Source organism: Rattus norvegicus, chromosome 10 (genome assembly GCF_021556685.1).
Source record: "Rattus norvegicus strain SHRSP/BbbUtx chromosome 10, alternate assembly SHRSP_T2T, whole genome shotgun sequence".
NCBI classification, from domain to species: domain Eukaryota; kingdom Metazoa; phylum Chordata; class Mammalia; order Rodentia; family Muridae; genus Rattus; species Rattus norvegicus.
Genome location: NC_141543.1, coordinates 24869583 through 24890684, shown reverse-complemented (window position 1 = coordinate 24890684; position 21102 = coordinate 24869583). Strand labels below are relative to the sequence as shown.

The 21102-nt window shown below is 47.1% G+C and overlaps 1 protein-coding gene across 1 annotated transcript in view; it reads left to right on the top strand.

The window, feature by feature from the left end:
- Nucleotides 1-21102, top strand: part of Dock2 (dedicator of cytokinesis 2) — a 418958-nt gene that overhangs the window by 355217 nt on the left and 42639 nt on the right. Inside the window, 2 exon segments of the mRNA NM_001419946.1 lie at nt 8392-8540; nt 17393-17478. Coding sequence (NP_001406875.1) covers nt 8392-8540; nt 17393-17478 — 235 coding nt within the window.

The window sequence follows — 21102 nt, the reverse complement described above, 5'->3', positions numbered from 1 at the left end:
TGCTCTGTGAGATTCTGGTGTTAGCACACTAATGAGATTAGCTTGATAATCCACACTAGGACCAAGCTCCGAGTTCATTAGGGACCGATGTACTGAGACCACTACACAGCTAATGATGGCCTTTAAAGGGCGGCTCACTGAATAGCTGAGCTCTCCGGAGCTGCCTTTCATGATTACCCATACAGTAGCTCTTCCTCTCCTCTTCCTAGCTGAGTGGAGGTGGATAATGTTTGTGTTCATTTCCTTTCCTTTCTTTTTTCTTTTCTTTCCTTTTTTTTTTTTTTCAGGATTGCAATTTGCTCAGCCAACAATGTCTTGGAGTCAATGTCGGTCATGTGACCCACATCCATCCCATGGAAATATCAGCAGAGACAGACTTGTGTGTCTTCAGCAAAGCATTTCTTCAAAGAGGGACGAGGGCTGGAGGAGAGGGAGAGGGACTAGAGAGTGGACTCAAGAGCACGGCACGTCATTATTCTGCTCTTCTTTCTCTCTGGGAATAATGGCTGGAGAGGCAGCAACTGTCTTGACGCCTTGGGGACAGCATAGGGGATGGAAATGATCCCATCTTATCCGATTCACAACTCCAAACCGACCATCTTCTGAGGTCTTCTTAAGGAGGAAAATGAGAGCTTGGCTTAGCCTTGGTTGCCAGATTTCCATTGCACTAATAAAGCAACCAATTTGGTCTCTGGTTTTAAAGATCATGTAGTTACCATGGGTCAGGAGAAGCAGAAAGACACACCCAGGGCCAACAACAAATGCTTCCTCAGGCTGCAGTTAGAAGAATTTGTCTTTAGACCCCCAAATCTGATCTTCTTATGAGTAATTTTTTTCCCAAAGAGTTATGCTTTCAAATGATGTGAAATAGCCAACTAACTATGTTTTTCCGAGACTACAGATAATGAGTAAATCATCATGCATGTTAGTATTTGAAATTGTGCTTTAATGCCAGCAGCAATCAGGAGACTCAGCATCAGTATCTTCTTCTCATTAGGAAAATCCGCAGCAGCCATGTGATTATAGAGAACTAATTGTGAAGCTCATCTCAGGCTCGAAGGTTATTTAACGTTCATTCTTCTGGGAAGAGTCTAGGCTTGTGTGTGTCAGCGCTCGCTTGCATCTATGCTGGTCAGGGAGAGGAGGCATGCGGTGGGAGATCTTGGTGAGAAAGCCTACATAGTGTTAGGAGCCCAGCCATTTAAGGGCTCCTGCATTCTGTGTTTTGGAGTCCTGGACCGACGCCAATGGTGTAGCATTCTAACACTGGCTTTCTGCTTGGTATGAGGTAATGCTCATTTTATAAATGACTCTATATTTAACCCTTCCATGTTCCCTTCATTTAAGGTCCAGATCATGTGTAAACAGTCATCATGGGAAGGAAAGACAGTAGCATCTTGGCCACATATGGGGGATGAGCACTTCCAGCAAGCTCAGAAAATAATGGAAAGGTTGAAGGGAAATAAGCCACAATTTATATCCTCTAGGGAAAAACCACTATCTATATGGGGACATTTGGAATATTGCTTTTTAAAGTGAGATGATATAGTACAGAAATCATAGAAGAAATGGCTCTTTTTTTAACAACGACAAAAAAGATTTTACTTATTTATGTTATGTATATGAGTACACTGTAGCTGTCTTCAGACACACCGGAAGAGGGCATCAGATCCCATTACAGATGGTTGTGAGCCATCATGTGGTTGCTGGGAATTGAACTCAGGACCTCTGGAAGAGCAGTCAGTGCTCTTAACCACTGAGCCATCTCTCCAGCCCAAGAAATGGCTCTTAAAACACATCCAAGAGTGTGTGGTCCACATCAAGATCGGAGCAAGAATGCAGCAAGGCGAGTGTTTCAGGAAAGTAGCCCAAGCAAACACCCTTCTTACACAGGCTGGGAATTTCTTCTTCCCAGAAGAAATTGCAATATGGTGCTAGAGAGCACACCCATCCATGTAATAGAAAATGTTGAGCACTGTTCTGGGCAGAATAACAGAAGACGTGGACCGTGATATCCTGAATGGCAAAGGGTGGGCATATGAGCAAATTAAGGGTTCTTATGGTAAGGGTACCTTGGGTCATCCAGATGGGCCCAATATAATCACGAAGTCCTCATACGTGAAGAGAGAGGCAGGAGAGTGAGAACCAGATATTTGAGGAAGTTCTGTGGCCATTATAAGGATGAAGGTGGGAGGCCATTAACCAAGGAATGGAAGGAGGCTGCAAGGGCTTGATGGGGAAGGGAATAGATTCTTCCTTGGACTTTTGAGCTCATTCGTGTGTGTTCATACATTGATCTTTTAGTACAGTGAAACCCATTTCAGACTTCTGATCTCCAGGAGTGTGATATAATTAAGTGTTTGAAGTTATCAGTTGGTGGTGACTTAGGACAACAAGAGCTGGAATCCACTATAAGCGCCTTCTAAAGGTCATGTGACTGAGGTTAAAACTGAAAATGGGCCAGCGACAGAAGCCTGGCCCCATTGATTCACCCATTTGAAGTTTTCCATTGGTTGCTTGATGGTCACCCTCTACTTAATGTCTGTAAAGGTGAAATAACTGTAGGGTAGAAACTTGAGGCACACAGAGAGCCTATAAGGACCCTGCAGAGTGAGCATGCCATGGTCCACCCAACAAAAGAGCCAAAGTTCTTCCTTCTACAAACTGGTCCTATTGAAGTAGAATGTGGGCCAAGTATCTTGTTTTAACCTCTGTAGTATCTACATATGAGATTGTTTAAAAGGCCTGGCCATGTGGTACTTGTGTATACCAGTGGTACCAGTCCTTAGGAGGTGGATACAGGAGGATTGGGAATCTTCAACTACATAGGGAGTTCATGGCCAGCCTGGGCTATAGGAGATCCTGTTCTAAAAGACGAAGAAAGGGAGAGAATTGAAATGAGCAATTAATTAGTTTTAACTGCACAGATGTACATTATAATGGGGTTATATACCAATAAATCCATCATAAGTTGAGTACACTGTAAGTAAAAAATACATTGCAACCCCCCTGCCCCAGCTTAAAAGCCCCCCACACTGGAGTGTTGGCTGCTTTTTCTCAAAGTGGTGATGCTGCTGGGAGATGCAGCTCTGTGTCAGTCTGACATCAAGAGAGAGGACTGGTCTGCAGAAAAAGAAGGATCCAAATTCAGAATTCAAAATATAGACCTGGAATTGGAGCTCAGTGCTAGAATGCTTGCCTGACATCTACAAGGCCTCAGGTTCGATTCTAGCACTAAAAAGAAAAAGATAAATAAAAATAAAACTCAAGATAATTTTTATGTACCAGTGTAAAGTCGAATATCCTAAACTTAATCTCTTGTAAACTAGGGATGCTCTCTATTTAACTTAAAGTTTCATGACTTTAATAGACGATCAACATAAAACATAATTAAGATTAAAAAATGTATTCTTGTGTAGACTTTTATATGCTTAGAGTACACTGACCTCTGGATAGCCGTACCTCAAGTGTTCAAAAGACACGTGGCTCACAGCATCTAGATTGGACCTTAGGGCTCTGAAGAACGCCTAAGAGTTTACTGTCAGGGCACATGGGAGATGAGGCTCAGAGTGGGGAGTGAGGCTGACACACATGTGAAAGACCAAGGGAGAAAAGGCAGCGTCCACTGAGAGGCAGAGACAGGCTATGGAGGGAAGGCAGGCGCTAGGGGTGGATAGAACATGAAGGGGCCTCCAGTCTGATGGCCTATAGAGAGTGATGCCTTGCACACATCTCTGTAGGGGGGCTAGACAGCATTCGGTGGGCTTAAGAACAGTATGGAGGACTGTGAGCGTGATAGCCTTAGAGGAAAATTCACTCCAATCCTCTCCCTGGTTAATTCTTTGCAATAAAAGTAAAGTAAAGTTTAAAACAAAAAGCCAAGTAGTCTGGAAGTTTCCATGAAAAGACTCAGTGGCTTTCACATAGTAGAGTGTTGGGTTTTTGTTGTGGTATAATTAATAAATTGCACTACCAGTTCCTGTGAGTTCCCACTCCTTGTGGATCTGCGGGCTTGTGCTGTTTCTCTGTCAGCCGCTTTCACACACCGTCCCCTCAGTAAGTTGTTACCACGCCGGATACACCCATGCGTTCCTCAGACCGTGCTAGTGTGGCCCCACACCACTCTAGCCCCAAGCATTCTATAGCCTGGCACAGCTTCCTGTCAGGAAGTCTGTTCACACTCCCAACAGTCTAGGAAAAACATAACTCAACAGACTGTAACCCGGCAACCAGATTTATGTGTTAAATGCTCAATGTCCAATACATCCACACAACTAACTTACAACCAATTGATAAGGATATAAACCGCCCACCTAGATAAGATATAGTTTGCTCATCTAGACACACAAAATCCTGTACACATCCATCCCTTAAGAATATTCATAACAACCTTTATCTATGTAAAGATGCATGTGCTCCATGTTGCTTCCCTGCAGCTCTCCCCTCGCTCAAGTCTCTCATCTCTAAAACTTTTCTCCCGCCCACCTGTCCTTCTTGTCCAGTGACAAACCTCGTTCTATCCTGTACCTGCCTTCACCGCATAATGACATCAACCTACAGTTTTTCATTCTGCTCTTCCTAGAACCCAGTATCGTGCTGAGCCCTCTCCACACACCATCTTTAATTAGCATCGATGCTGCTGAGTTCCCTCAGGCGCCAGACATAGAAAAGCCCCACATCTCCATGTTTCTATTCACCCCTTCAACCTTCTACCACGTACAGTGGGATTCTGCAGGTCCAGGGAGGTTGAGTGATGTGCTCAGTACCACAAAGCCATGGAGTAGAGTACTCAGACCTGACCAAGGGTGTCAGCCTCAGAGTCTCCATAGGCCTGAGGGAAGCGGGACCAGACGTCTCCCAACGCTGCGGGATGCTTTTCCAAGCTGAAGTTGGAAGGATAGATAGCTACACTCACAATTCCCCCTTTGAACAGAGTGATGCTTCCTTTGCTGCTAAGTCCCCAGGAGGTCTGGCAGACTCTGACATCCAGAAAGTCATAACCTGCCCTTGTTGTTGCTGTACATGCCGGGGTCTGTGACAGCATGTAGGGAAACACACAGTCCCGCCCACTTCTGTTCTGCAGCAGCCTCATGGGATCAGCAACCTGTCTAGCTTCCTCCTCAGACAGATCCCCACAGATTTCCTGTCATCCTTCCCTTGCTTATTCTCCCAGTGACCGCAGGTCCTCCGGGTGCAGTTGAGTGGTGAGCAGTGCCCTGGACAGATGGGCAGCGTAGATAGGAACACACAGGGCCCCTTTGCATTCACATGCCTAGGCTATTCCTGAACTCTCATTACCAACAGGAAACCCCCTCCACCCCCGAGTTAACTAGCTAGCTGATATTTTAAAACACCTTTCCAAAACTGTCTCTACCGGTGATATCCGGCATCTATTACATAAAACAAAACCAATACCTGTCCTCATTTTCCTACCACCATACAGCAAGCGGCCGGTGTGTTTCTCGAACTAGAATTCATGTTTGCTTGTTTTTTTGTTATTTTGGTTTTTTTTTTTTGTTTTCCTTTGTTTTTTTTTTTCAGAATGAGTTTCTATTCAATTAACTACAAATGTGTTCTCCCTATGAGTTTGTGTGCCTGTGTATATAGAGATATACGCATCCATGCGCTCATGTGGTTGTTTAAACAAAAATCCCAATGTGCTAAGTTTTTCATTAATAAAGGAATAAAACTTTCTTTTAGGAACAGTGTAAGCACCATTGCAATCAATGCATATTTAAAGATCAGCCTCTCTCTCTCTCTCTCTCTCTCTCTCTCTCTCTCTCTCTCTCTCTCTCTCTCCTTTTCTAGTCTCCCAAATATCTCGACAGACTACAGAGAAAGCAGGTCAAAAGTATCTAAAAATCCCTAGCCCACAGCATGCTCATCCTTTATTTTAAAACATTTTAAATATATCCCCACTGCGCTGGGGCCCACTGGTCTTTCTACGGGGCCTTTGTTGCATAAGCAACATCAGCGTTCACGGAGGTGGCTTCTCTGACAGTTCTAATTTACCTTCTGCCTATTACTGCACTCAAGTTTGAATTTAAAAGCCCTCCTGTTGTTTGAAAGAGATCTTGAAGGACAAAGTCAGGAACCTAGATTAGCAAGTCCTAGAGACCAGGGTGGGCTGTGTAAAAGCAGGTTCCTTTTGTCTGCCTGGGACAACATGGGAAACTGAGGATCAAGTCTATTCCAAATGCCTTCTGTGATGGGGGCTGATCACTCAGCAAAGCATTTCTATGCTGTGCAGCTCTACCTGACTTCCTCGTTTACTTTTCCTAACTGCAGGCTTTCCTTCGGCCCTGGGTTTGGAGGAAATCCTCTGACATTGAGTCTCATGATGGCCTTTCCTCTCAGCTTTGTTTTCTGCTTTGACTGAAGGGCACTGCGCCTGGCTGCACACTGTGCCGCTTGGGTTTCTGTGACCATGGAAGACCTCTGCCCCATGTCTAGCCTAACAATGGAGGAAACCAGATGGGCTCCTGAGTTGTAGAGTTCAAGGGAAAAGAGGGGCCACTACTGATGACACATTCATGGTGTCAGCTTCAAGGGTGGCAGTGCTGGAATTTGGCCCTAACTCCACGGGGACTCTGCAAATCCTAGGTGTTTTCCTCTCTTCTTCGCCTCTGTGACATCTGATTGATGCCCATGCTCTGCTCAACAGGCTGTTTTCTGTGGTTCATTTTGAGAAAACAGCATGGTGGCCATAGTTAATGCTCTGTGACCTATGTCGCAGGCCATTCAGTTCAGTGACCTGACAGCTCACTAAATAATGGCTCTTTTAGGGAAGAGAGAGAGAGAGAGAGAGAGAGAGAGAGAGAGAGAGAGAGAGAGAGAGAGAGAGAGAGAGGAATATTAAATACTCCACACATGGCACATGGCACCTATGTGGAAGCCTGGGAACTACCTTGGATGTTGGTCCCTGCTCTCTACCTTGCTTGAACTCTTTGTCATTTTCCCAGTCGCTTACACCAAGCTAACTGCTGTCACCTGAGATTCTCCTCCCATAGGATCACTGAGATTACATACACTTGTGGTACATGTTCATGGGTTCTGTGGATTCAAACTCAGGGTCTTATGCTTCTGCAGTAAATCCTTTACCCACTGGGCCATCTTCCCAGCCCATGGTTGATTTCTTCTTAAAAAAAAAAATGGCCCTCTGGCACAAATACTATTGTTACCTTAAGTTGTAGGAGAGGGGGTTGAGCGCCCCAAAAGTGAGATAACCTTGCTCACCATTGCATATCTATTTGATAAGTTTCCATTTACAACTTCACGATTCAGAATCGGGTGCCCTTGGGTGCTTTGTCTTTTCTATGGGGGGCTGATACTGCTTTGATTCTGTGTCAAGTGCACAAAGGCATAATTTTACGTGTCTTCTCAAGAGCTGGGTTTGCTCAGCCTTTTGTGAGACACCATGTCAAATAACCGGTGACCGAGAGAGCCAGGTTAAGCACTTTCCTCATTAAACGGACGCCGGCTGGTCTTCTAATCTGTCCACTGCTCGGTGTTAGCAAAATGGCGAGGACAGGCGCAGGCTTCTGCCTGTGTGGAACTCAGGAGGTGTCAATCAAAGGAGTCCACAAGCAAAGACACTTCAAAATGTGTGTGGAGCAGAGTAGGTACCTGTTTAGCTGGGGTCGAGGGTTAGATGCAGAAGGACACCCACCTTCCTGTGTCTGAGCTAAGATGGGAGCCGCATGGGGACGAGGGTTCAGGTGATGAAGCAGGCAGGGAAAACATCCTCAAGTCCAGCTTTGGAGCAACAGAAGCCCGGCAAGCCCGTGGCACTGGAATCAAGCCCGTGGCACTGGAATCAAGCTAGTGCAGCTGAACTGCCAACAGAAGGGGATGCCCTGTAATGAGGCAGAGGCTTCGGGAGCTGAGCTCCATCTGCCTTAAAGTGCTGCATTAAATCCCACTACCGCTAACCAAGCTATTCTACAGCTTCTTAGCAGAGAGATTTGCTTTTCTTGTTTCAGAGAGCCATTGTAAGACACATTTTATCCAGATCCTGGGAGCATGGCTCACAATGCAGATTTAACTCCAAGCGTGCCTGCACACCCACCACCATCATTTCTTTTCAACCAGGGCCGTGTCTTGCAGAGGCGCGATGCAGGTAGAAGCCCTCACCAACACTGAAGTGCTTACCGCACACTGTCACCGTCACTTCTGTGTGCCATCCACCTTCATAAATGGGGCTTGCTCGGGATAGCGCATATTCATCCATGAGCAAGCTCACCTGTATGGAATGCTCAAAGCTTCCTGGCTCCCAGTAAACAACTATCAAAAAGTTAACTACCATGTTGACGACCCTTCTCCTTTCAACTTTCAAGAGCAGGACCATCCCGGTACTGTTTCATGTGCCCTTTGTCCTTCTTCTTTTTGCAGGCCAGAACAAAATCTGCTTCATCCCAGGCATGGTGGGACCTATATTAGAGATGACACTTATCCCAGAGGCTGAGCTCAGGAAGGCCACCATCCCCATCTTCTTCGACATGATGCTGTGCGAATATCAAAGGACTGGGGCTTTCAAAAAGGTAAATGAATGACTGCGGAAATTCATGCCAGCATTCCTACCCCTCAGGCCATTTCTCCCGTAATGATACCCCCGTCCCATCTGCCTGTGCTCCACTGAGAGGCTCCCGCAGGATGGGGACATTATTCGTGTGCCGGGAATGAGCTGGCAGATCACATTTGGTCAGTATTCTATCACAGTTCCTGCCTGGGGCCAATATGAAAATGCCCTTTCTTGCCCTGCTCTTATCCCAGCCCATTCTCAAGCTCTGAGAATCTTACTTCCAGACCCAATGGCTGCCCCTGCCATCTCATGCTTGCTTCCAACATCGTCTAGCATTTCATCTTCCTGAACGACTTTGAACATCTGCATTATCTAGAGGGGGGAACAAAAAGTTCTATTAGCCAAGCATCGCATTCAGGCTCAACTCGAAAGTGGACAGCAAATGGAGGATAATCTTCCTTGGAAGACTTCTGCAAGAGACCAATTCTAAGCTCCCCTTCTTCAGGGTCCTTAGATGAGCCATAGTTCTGTGACTCTTCCCTGGCTCATTGATTCTCAGGTTCTTGCCTACCAGAGGTCATGCCTAGCAGTTGCTATTTCAGGTCCACCCTCCCCATGTCCACCTCCACCCTGAATGGCTATTGAGCTTGTCAATCATTCCCTCAATTCTCTTCTCCACTTTACCCACTCTCAAGCCATCCCTGAATGATTTTCTCCCACAGAGTGTTCTTTATATTTCTCCTGCCTGTTCCTTCTCTATCATTCGAAACTGGTCCTGTAAGGTACATCCCAAGCGCTGGGTCCTTTAAGAGGTCGTTGCTTCCTGCTTGTCATCTTGTGTTTGTGGGCATTGGCCATCCTGCCCTGACTGTCGTCATTTCTGTATGACTATCGGTCTCATTCTCAACACCACCTAATCAGAATGGCCTGGATGACCATGGCAGACATGAGCTGGTGTTCACAGTCTGTCAAACGTGCTGTGAACATTCCTTAGTTTTAGTTCAGGTGGTCTCTCTTATTATCTTTGAGATTGGTGACACCAACAACCAACTTGCAGAAATTCGAGAAGTAAAAATTTTACTGGCAGTTGGTGTCTTAATCGGATGCATACAGGTCCTTGGTGTTTTAATCAAAGAACACAGACATGTGTTCTTTGTAAAGGCACACAGACATGACCAAGGAGCAGAGATACAATTCCAAAGCAAATAGATAATACAGGTCAGACACACTGTCAAGAGTGCTAGCAGGCCACAGGAGTGAAAGAGTACCAGGGTATAGCTTATATTTGAGGCTCCCCCTCATAGAAAGGAGGAACTGATTACTAAGGTTTATAATTCAGGTGCTTACCTGCTTTGATGGACAGCTTATAGTTATCTTTTTCTACTTCTCATGAAGCATATGATTTTAATCATATTCATGTCTCATTATGCATAGATGTAAGATGATAAATAGGAATTTTTTCCCAAACAGATCACTTGTAGAACAGTTTGTCTTACTGTATATGCAGCCCAAACCATTGTAGCCTGTGGATGAAGCCCTTACCATCTATACTAAGACATGGCTGCTGAGAAAATATTTGAATAGAAGCTATCTACAAAAGGGGAGTCTTTGATGGTTGTTAGGGGCACACAAGCACTACACTTTTCAGAGTTGGCTCTATGTGTGCCTTGGTGCAGGTAGGAATCTTAGATTGTGTGTGTGTGTGTGTGTGTGTGTGTGTGTGTGTGTGTGTGTGTGAGTGCAAATAGTACATGCAAACTGGGGATCTTAGGTATATGCCTATAGTCCAAACTAAGTGGAGTCCCAGGTGTTAAGCTATTCCCTATGTTTAATGCCCCAAAACGCACACATATAGACTGTGGCAAGGCAGAGCTTACAATACACAGGTTAACATTATCCCAAAACCCACGCTCTGACCACTGTATTTTCTAGTAAACACCTGCTGAAAAAAATGAAAGCTTTCTAGGCAGTGCTACCAATCCGACAATATCCTCCAAGGAAGAGTGTTTCCAGTGAAACACCTTGGGCCACCACTGTTCATTGCAACCCTTCTTGGAGATTCCTGGTGTACACTAACCACGAGCTGACTGACATATTGCATGACCAAACACCTATTTGATTTCTCAAGTTTACTCTTTAAGACTTATATGTATCGTATCCATCATTCTTTCAAATCCAAGTTTGAAAACAGCACTTATATAAGGAATAGGGGCCTAGTTTGTTGTTATGATGGTACCTTTATAAACAGACACTTTACATGCCCCCCTTTCCCCTGGGAATACTGGTAGCTCCCAGTTCCCAGAAAGACCCCCTTTGCAGTTAGCTTGAGAAGAAATGAGACAGAGGAGTGCAGATGGAGAAGGGAACCCTACTGGATCCCTTGGTCAGGAGCAACCTGGAAGTGATATTTGCCCAGAATGAGTATCTGGAGACAATTTAGGATGAACTGCCATCTAAGGGAAAATGAAGCATGAGGGCCCTGAAGTCACAAGGCATTAGGCGAAGAGCCATCCTGCCACCCTTCAGAGCAGCACTTCCCGTCAGCTGACACCTTAGAAGAGGTCATGAACACAGGCATGCGAAAGCAACACTCTTGCATCCAGTGACCGGCAGTGTACTAATCAATCTAGTGACTGTCTGATTGAGACCTCATTTTAAGCACGTCTTCCAATTGCTTCTTTTCCCCGCTCCCTTATCAAAAGAGACAGGACAATCAGGCTGCCTAATGGGGCAGGTGCCCTTGTGAAAACTATCTAGAATGTTTCATGGGGGCTCAGCTGGGAAAGGAGTTGGCCCAGGCTGAGTCTTTGGGCTAAGAGCAAGTGAGGGTGGAAACTGTTCTCTTCAAAGGAGGCAGGCAAGGCCCCCACTGAGTCTCATACAGCCATGATATCAGAGCCAGTTTGGAGTCTAGAATGCCAGTGATCTCTTGAGCAAACCAGTCTGAGTACATTATTCCCAAACAATCTGAGAGGAGAAGACCTTGTATCCCTATTAGAGAACCGGGATTTCCCAGAGGAGCTAAGAGAGCTGAGGGAACGAGACTGGGCCTTTGCTCTCAGTTCATATCAGGTTTTCTGGCCTAGAACTAATTGCCCAGCCCTTCTTTGGGTTCTTTGTTGCTCAATTGCCTGGAGAAATCCTAGATAGCTCAGGCCTCAGGCTGTGGGAAAGGCTATGCTATCTCCTGGTTCATCTCCAGAGACCAAGATTGACTCAAGGGTATTATAATCAGCTGGACATGAGTAAGGAAGGTGTTAGACTCTAAGCAGCTCAGTCTGCTGGGGGATAGGAGATGGAGGAAAGGAAACCCCAGGAGAAGTCTCTCTATATATACCCAACTCCTTGTTCAACTCAAGGCCAGATTGTCCTATTTCCCCCTTTAGCCCAAATCCTAAATGCTGCTGTCAAACGACAAATACAATTGGTGTCCTCTTCATGAGGGCAATCTTCCCTCCCAGACCATTTCAGAACTCTGCCACTGTTTAGGATGTGGTGCCCTACCCCCAGCCTGAATATGCAATGAGTCTTTTGTTGAAGAGGACATGTTAAAAAGAGCAACCTAGAATTGGCCATACCATGGCTGTCATTCTCCTGTAGGAGGAAAATGTGCAACCATAGCATTCATCCAGTGGGGTGACTTGTTTGTAAGGCTGTCACTACACTATGCCAGGCCTGCCTGTAGGCCAGAGCTGGTCCCTTAGTCCAAAACTCCCAGCAATCTGTAAGCACTGAACAGTAAACTTGGATGTCAAGCCCTCTCCATCCATCAAGTCCTCATCCAACCACATTTCATGAAAGAAAAAAAATACTCAGCATTGAAAAGGGAATTCCAGGGAATTTTTAAAAATAATCTTGTCTTGGCAATGTAGTCAAAGGCAAGAGAGAGCAAGGAGACTCCAAGGAGACAGCTTTAGAAGTTGGAGAACACCAATCATTGCTTAAGTGATCCCCTGTGGTAGGAAGACTAGCTGCTTTCAGGCTACTTCTCTGTGGATGAAGGAAACCCAGACTTTCTGAAAGGCTGTTTTAGGGCCTGAGAGCACAGGATAGAAATTGTGGAATGTCCATGTAAGGTAGCCTTTAGTCACAGTATCTAGCACTGTGCTTGTACACAATAGGAGCCCAATCATTGCTGAGTTAATTAGCAGATCAAGAGGTAAGTTCAGCAAGTTCTACTAAGACTGAATCTTGGCACAGAGTAGATGTGGTGATTCTAATGGTCTGGACCAGGAATGAGAGAGATCAACACACACATGTGTTGCAAACACCTCTGTGCTCTGCAGCCTAAGACTTCTATTGTGTGTAAACTGGGTGAGTTTGGGTCTCTCCAGTTCTGTCTCCTCATTGGTAGTATGAATATTATACCATCGCAAATTGGAGCTCTTGAGGGAGTGCATGGCGTCAGTTAGAGACCAGATCAAGAAAAGGCTACACTGGTTCCCACAGGCCTCTCTTGTCACATGACATCATCACCTCCAATTTGAGTCAATCCTGCCTCTACCCACCAACGAGCATTTTGTTAACCAAGGAGTCCAAAGGTGGATGGACAGCTTTGTCCCTGTTATCCCTCTGTCACCCAGGTGTGTCATACACTGTCCCCATTAAAGTCAGCACCAAAGTATGAGGAAGCTCTCTTGGTTCCTGTATTTCAGCTTTGGCAGGGCAGAGCTCCTGTCAGACAACATTCTATTGAACAAGATAATAAAGAGTTGGGATGCTATTCAGCTGCTCGGAGAGGCAGCAGAAGTGTGGAAGAGACGCTGGCAAGATAGAAAGGAAACTTCCCTTCTGGGAGTTTGGGGTTCACACCCTTGGCTTGAATTAGCTCTTGTGATTCAGACGAGGCCCTGTAAAAATCTAACTTCTGCCAAAATAACTTCTCCCCCTAATGAATACACCCCCGACAGAGACAGGGTGAGCAAATGACAAAGGGAGATAGAGGTGAGGTTGGGGCTGAAGATGGAGCTAAATAGGAGGAGACAGACTCCAGTCTAAGCGCAGCACAATGACGGTGTTCATGGCGAGACCTGTCATGGTGACATGGCAGTGTATGTGTGGGAAGGGTTGTAGTCCCAGATAACCTACCTCAAGTCCAACCAGACTTTGCAACCTAAGACAAAGGTCTTCTGCTTCAGTGTCCTCATTTATAAAGCGGGGACACCGTCCAACTCCCACGGCTGCTGTAAGTAAGGGTTACGCAAGATTATGATGTCAGTGGTGAGGACAGGGACAGGACAATGTTCACAGTAGTCACTGTGAACACTGACTGAGAACCCACTCTACCCCAAGCACTAGGCTTGGCCTCGTAACACATGATTTCCCGGTAACTTCTTAGACGTCCAAGTAGGTACTTCTTCAAACCTGAATTTAATGGACAAAAGAGAGTGAAAACAGTAAGATTACCTAACCTACACATAGCCTTGTGGCCAAGGAAAGCTTGACCATCAAAGCATGACTCGAGCAAACCGAAGCCTGTGGGCACAGGCAACCCTGAGCACGGCACGGGATGTGCCTATCAGAGAGCTTCACTCTCCTACTCATCCCGGAAAACTCAGGAGCTGTGTGCCATCTCTGGTTCTGCCCCCTCCCTGGTACCCTGCAATTTGCCTCCCGACAGGCTCTTTTGTGACCCCGAGACAAGTGCTTATTTACCCCATTCACTGCTCCGCTCCAAAGAGCAGTTCATCTCACCAGGAGGAACGGTGCCAGCATTTCCCAGAGAACCACTCAGACCACAACAACAGCAGGATGCTGGGTTTCTCGCCACCCAGAGCCGCTTTCCAGTAGCATTCAGCAACAAATGCAGCAGCATTACTGACAGCAATGGGGGGCAGGGAGCTGCTCAGTGCATGTGAACTTACATGTGGCTGTAGTACTTCACGTATAAACCTCCTATACCCCTTACGGCAGTGCGATGCCATGGGTGCTGCCATGACGCTGTTTGCGTTGACAAGGGATTGACAAACTACGTCCGCCTTGACACCTGTTTTGTAAATAGAGCTTTCTGGTGGCTGCCGAGCAGTTGTGACATAGACCGTCCAGCCCGTGGGGGCTCACTTTATCTGCTGGCCCATTGCAGAGAAGCTTTGCCAGCCCATGTCAACTGAGGCTTAGGAAGACCTTCTAGTTCTTCACTGGTATGTCAGGGGAATGGAGGAAGGATCCAACGCCTATTTCTTTGCTATCGTTGCACCACCACAGGCAAAAGTACCTGATAGATTGGGAGGATTTATTCCGGCTTATGGTTTTAGAAGGTTTCTGTCCATCATAGGAGGTCAAGCGCGGCAGCTCAGTTAAAGGTGGCTGGTGTTTGCCAGAGGTTGTTTATATCACGGTAGATGAGAAAGAAGAGTGTGACAGGAGCCAAGGCCTGTGCAACTCTCTGAGGCTCACACGCAGTGACCTGCCTCCACCAGCTACGCCCACCTCTGGAAGCTTCCACAGCCTCCCAAAACAACGCCACCCACTGGGAGTCAATCCTTCAACACCTGAACCTGAAGGGGATTCCAGGCTCAAACCCAGTGGCCCGGACACGGAGCCCGTTTTTATATGTATTATCTCCGTCTGGGCTTATTTCTTTGTGCTCTTAATATAGAGGGCATCTCTAAGTACCACAGACCCCAGCTCCCAAATAGTAATACAGATGAAACACTGGCAAAATTCATCCTATAAGGGACATGGTTCATTTGCAGACTGGCAGCCCATCCCCCTCCAGACAGCCCCTCCATGCCTCCCCGTCCCTTCTTTCTTTCCTTCCTTTATAACCAGGGGAATAGGAAGGCTTGAGGCAAGGCTACATTCAGAGACTGGCTGGCTTCCTTTCCTCCCTCCCCTTCCCCTCCCTCCCTCTCTACCTCCCTCTCTCCCTCCCCCTCCCTCCCTCCCTCCCTCCCTCCCTCCCTCCCTCCCTCCAAGTCCCTGCCCCAGCTGTACTGCGTCCTTACCTCCATAGCTTTGCTCACAGCATCCCGCCATGGGGACTGCCTTCCCTTTATATCTATCACCACCCTGCCCATGGCTCCAGGCCCCCTTTATCTCTTCCAGAAGATCTTCGTCAAACTCTGGCAGTTTACAGAAAACTCCTTAGTGCTTGCATTAGATGAACATGAATTTTCTGGTCTTTCCTGTTGACTCTAAGCACCCTGGGTAGGGGGAACGGTGGCATCACATGAATGGGGGCCATATTGAATCTGTCCGGTCTTTCTGTCATCTCAAGATCTTGCCTCAACGGACTCCATCCTGTATGCATAGGAAAAAAGCTGCCAAAGGACTGCCAGCATCCTCTGAGGCCCGAGACGGCCCCTGCTTCATCTATAATAGTAACTGGCAGCTACTGGAGGCTGTGCCAGACCAGGGATGGCTGCTCATCATGCAATATTGCATTTGAAGGCGACTCCTGCCCTCCAGGCCTCATGGGATATTATGAAGGCGGAGTATGAAGAGGCTGCATCGGAAGCCTCCTTAGATCTCAGAGGCCTTTGCCAATGTCCCCCGTCCTCTCTACAAGGCCCAGTTTCCTTCATAGCAGTAAACGACATGGGTGGACTGCAAGCTTGGTTGCGTTCTTCAGAGTACGTACCAAGACAATGCGAGGTGTTCTGAGTCACAGTCTTGTACAGAGACACAGCGGGATGCCTCAAGACAGTATATTGAATAAGTCATGATTTCCACTGGGCAAAATGCTTCTTGACATTGGCACTAGGGAAGAAACATTCTCTGATTTCCATGCAGCAGATTCGGGGGCAAAAAAATCACAGAAGGAAAGTTGATTTCTGATTATTAATCTGACTTCTGACTTCTGCTACTGTTACTGGTCTAGCCTCTGAGAACGTGAGATCTGCTATTTGCTTTATACCTTATTTATGTTTTCCAGCACATATATATTTTCCAATTTACATACATACATACATACATACATGTATACATACATACATATTACTGCAGATAGCAAAACATCAATTTACACACACACACACTCTCTCTCTTACATACACACACACACACACACACACACACACACACACACACTGACTCTGCGTGTGTGTGCCTGCATGTATCTTTTTAAACACACTCATACATATCAACTCATGGAGACGAAAAGGCTTCCAGGGACACAGAGTGGCATCAGGTCTATGCTCAACCCCTCCTCTTCCCTCCACAGAGTGTGATTCCAAACACACATTCATTGGTGTCATCATTAGCAGCCTCAGGCCGGCCGCAGTCCTTTCCCAGGCTGAGCAGCACGACACTTGTTGCTAAGGGTTCCAACAAAGTCTCAGATTAGACACACTGGATCAGCCTGGGTCTTTATGATCCTTGGGACATGAGTGTTGGAATACACTGGTTAGAAGCTAGGCCTGGGTCCGGTGTACACATTTGGCAAAAGAGAGGTGTTCTGAGAATGCTTGAGCCCCATGGACTGAGATCAGGTCTGCTGTGATCACCAGACTGTGGAGAAAGGAATGCAGGACTAAAGTAATCTGTCTGAGACAATGCACCACCATTGCAGGGGCCCTATCACCTGCCTCTGTACGTGCCTGGGATTCCCTTCCCCTTTTATCTTCCTGTAAGACCTCTGATTGACCTTGGAGGGCAAGCTCAAATGAATCAGTGTCTGAGAAGTACTCACTCTCCCTCCTCTCTCCCTCTTATGCCCCCATCTTGTAACCCTCATCCCAGCTCCCTCCTCCGTCCCTCCACCCTCTGGATATGAATTGAGTCCTGTTTAGCTTTCAACCCACAGGTCCAGGCCCTGGGAATGGGAGGAAAATAGTTGCTCCCCAATGCACTGATTTCACTAATGAATGAACTGGCTCAGCACGTGGTCCTCTAATGTTATTTTTGTTGATTTTTCAACCACTTTTCCAGTTTGAAAATGAAATCATCCTGAAGCTGGACCATGAGGTGGAAGGAGGCCGGGGGGATGAGCAGTACATGCAGCTGCTGGAGTCCATGTAAGTTCAGGGTGCAGGACCAGGAAGCCTGTGAAGGGCCAGCCAAGGGTGAAGGCTCTCACAGCAGGGTATGGGGTTGCTGGCCCTCTTGGGAGACTTTCACTAGAAGCGAACTGGTCTCAGAGAGAAGTTGACATTTCTCAGAAAGTACCTGTGCTTTGCTACTGATGGATGAGGTGGGCTAGATAAAAAGAAACGTGTTGGCAATGCTGAAAAGAGAAAAGAACACAGCAGGGTGAAACCGCCTCCTTAGATCAGAAGCATGGAGTCCATTACTGCCATTTTCCTTTTCGACCTTGGACAGATTTGATTGTGAGTGCCTCACATTGTGTATATCTCTGGTCAGGTTTGCTGTCTTGGATCCATGTTTCGCTGGGTGACCTCCTAAGCTCAGGGAGATAAGAATATTGTCAGAGGATGCTGAGAAAAGCATCCTTGAAGGAGGCATAAGGCCTTCAGTGTGCCCTGCAAGACTTCAGTGCCCAAAGTCTGGAGCAGACAGTGCACGGGAAACAGCACTCAGCATGAATGGACTGAAAGTCAAGCCATTTTTGTCTTGTTCTCCCAAATGTTAAGATAAATTCACATACTATGCTGCCTAGCCTACCCAGCATGCACTGCTCTACTGTGCTTATTGAACTGACCCCATAATAATTAAAATCAGAATGTTTTCATTACCCCACCAAAGGAGCCCTGCACTCCTCAGGCGTACCTGCTCTGTACACGTATGCAGACATGTAGCAGTACACTCCCCTGTCCTAGGCTCGTGCAGCCACGACTGCTTCCTCACTCAGGGGTTGTCTGTTACAGACATTTCATGGACTATGGCGCTTTGTGACCCACTGTTCGTCTCTTTTTCTTTTAATAACCAGCAGGTGGTTATTTAGGCAGTGTCTACTTCCTCAGCTCTTAGATAGACTCTGGAGTACAGTAATAAATAGTACCTTAGTGTAGGATTGTCAGGCCACCAGGTGATATTATCAGTCAGCTTTTCGAGAGGACGGCAGACACACAAATGTACAGCTCCACATTTTCCTCCATTGGCCAAGCAGGAGGGCACCAATGTCTCCTCTTCCCATGTTACCTGTTAACATCTGCCCTAGTGCTTATAGCCACCCGGGCGAGCAGGTGCGCAGAAGACCCTGATCTCATGTTCTGATCTCCGTTTCCACAGTGGCTGAGGATGTTGAACACCTTTCTGGGGCTTATCATCCACTTATCTTTTATGGGAGGGGAGGACATTGCACTAAATCCTGGCTCCCCCCACTTTGCAGCTGTATGACTCTAGGCAAATGGCGCACGACCTCTCCAGCCTCAGTATCCCCATTTCTAAAGTGGGAACAATGGGCCCCCGTGGTTATTTTGAAGCTGGGGTAATTAAGGAGCATCTGGCACGCAGCAGGTACATGTTTAATGAATGCTTCAGTCCCTCGGCCTGGCTCCCAGTTACTGTCATTGGTTGCCTCCTAATTGCCCTGCCTGAGAGGCCTTCTCTGGAGGCTTGGGAGAATGGTCAGGCATCCCAATTTCCTGTCCTCTGTGTTCACTGACGCTCTGCTGTTGCTCCGATGCTTGGATATTTTCCTCACTCCTTTCCGAAATTTCCCTTTCATAGCAGAGGCACACAAAAGGCTTGGCCCTGGCCCCCCTGTCACTGTCCCTACTCTGTACTGCCCAACATGGCCAGAGCTCAGCAGTAACATCAGAGACCCTGAAAGGGTGGTGTCATCTGAGCTAGCCTTGGCTCTGCCTGATGCCAGATACCCTGAAGCTGGATACAGGTTTCCTAGACGCTCACGTTGCAAACAGATCCATTGGGGAAGGGCTGGTGGGACCACTGGTGAGATCTCTGATTCTCCAGGGGTAGAAATTGGTGCTTATCTCAAAGTTCTGAGAGGGGGGGAATCTGAATATTGGCCAGAAGCTGAACCCTGTTTGCTTTGTCAATTTCCATTTCTGTAAGCTGATGAAGCCCCGTGGCAGGTCTCAGACTACCAGCGGGGTTCGCAAAAGCCTTCCTGAGTGATTCTTTATCAAAGGAGTCCTTAGCGATCAGGAAAATTAAAGGCAGCTCATTATTTTCCTCCTAAAGTGGAGGTGTGAATGATTTTTACATAAAAAGAACTAGGTCAAATGCAGGAGTCCGGGCCTCCTCAAAACAGCCAGGGGCTTTGGGCCCTACTCTTTCTTCTGCTCTCCCTGAACCTCAGTTTCCTTAGATGGAAATTAGAGGTAAATATGTCGTCTACCCTTATATGTTATGTCATGGTGGAGTGGGAAGCTCTTCAGGGCTGAATGGGACGGTCTGCAGGGTGCTTCCCATCGCTGCTTTTCTTTCTTCACTTCTTTTAGTTTTATTTCATTAGCATAGCTGCTGATGCCTAGTACATAGTACAGGTGAATTAGCGTCAAGTCTTATTATCGACCAAGTGGGATGTAATGTCATTGGGAGTCCTGAGGCTACTGTCTTTCTCCAGTTGGGTCCCCTCAGTTCCTGTGGCACTTCCTTCTAGTCCCTGATGCAGGGCCTAGGATGGGTTAGAACCTCTCTAGTCAGATCCAGTCTTCCGGTCCTGCTTAGAAGTTAGACGGTGCTTTTATGACTGGAACAGGGCTTCCCGTCCTATGCCAGCTACAGTTTTGAGCCAGGGAGCAATGCTTAAACATGGGATGAGGCAGTCTTAGTTCTCACATGCCTTTGTACAGTATACTGCAGGCTTAGAGTGCCGCAGTCCCCCCTACCCTCAGAGCTCTCCTCCCACATTAAGTGGAATAATAAGACTCCTCCATCTAGAGGCCTCCTATACTGAGCCCGAGTGTATAATTGCTCGGTGGCTCCACTGTCTTAGTCCCCAAGGACTTGGCTTGCAAAGGCTTTGCAAAGGCTTGCAAAGGTGGACTTGGCAGCACACTCCACACACATGGAAAGCAACATCTACATGGGCCCACCATTCCCACAACCTTCTTCTGGCACTTGGACTCCACTGTGTGATTCAAGGGAGCGAGTTGTGTGACCTTGATAGGACAGCCATCAGAACCTAGGCCCAAAGGCTTTGTATTTCACTTATGGATGGGGGGTGGTGGTGGTGGTGGTCAACCTAATGATTGCCTTAAGGAATTACAGGGGCCCAGACAGGACAAACATTGAGACAGGCTTAGCATGGAGGTAGGAAAGCAGGCAGTTCTCAGTGTAGGTCTGTATACCGTTGCACACTTGAGTTCATTTTTTATCTCTCTGACTCCCCTGCTGAACTAAGACCTCCAGGTAGCTTGGTCTTGACGATCTCCAAACCCACAGTTTGTAGAACAATACAGGTTGGTCGAGTGGGTAGATGGGTAGGTGATCGCTAACTACCTGGCTCACCGACCCTCGACAGTATGGGCAGACTTCCTGTCTCACACAGAGAGGATGAAGACAACCAAAGCAGTCCAGACAAATCTTTCAGACCCTCGTGTGTCTCTCCAGAGTGGTCCAGCGCCCTGCAGCATTGGGAACCAGGCAGCAGCAGGGTCTCAGACCCGGGCCCAGAGTCCCAAATCAGACTCCATGAGAAGAGTTTCCCCAAACATTCTAGCGTGTCACAGGGCTGAGAACTCTTGTTCTAGCCAGGCTCGAACCCAGGA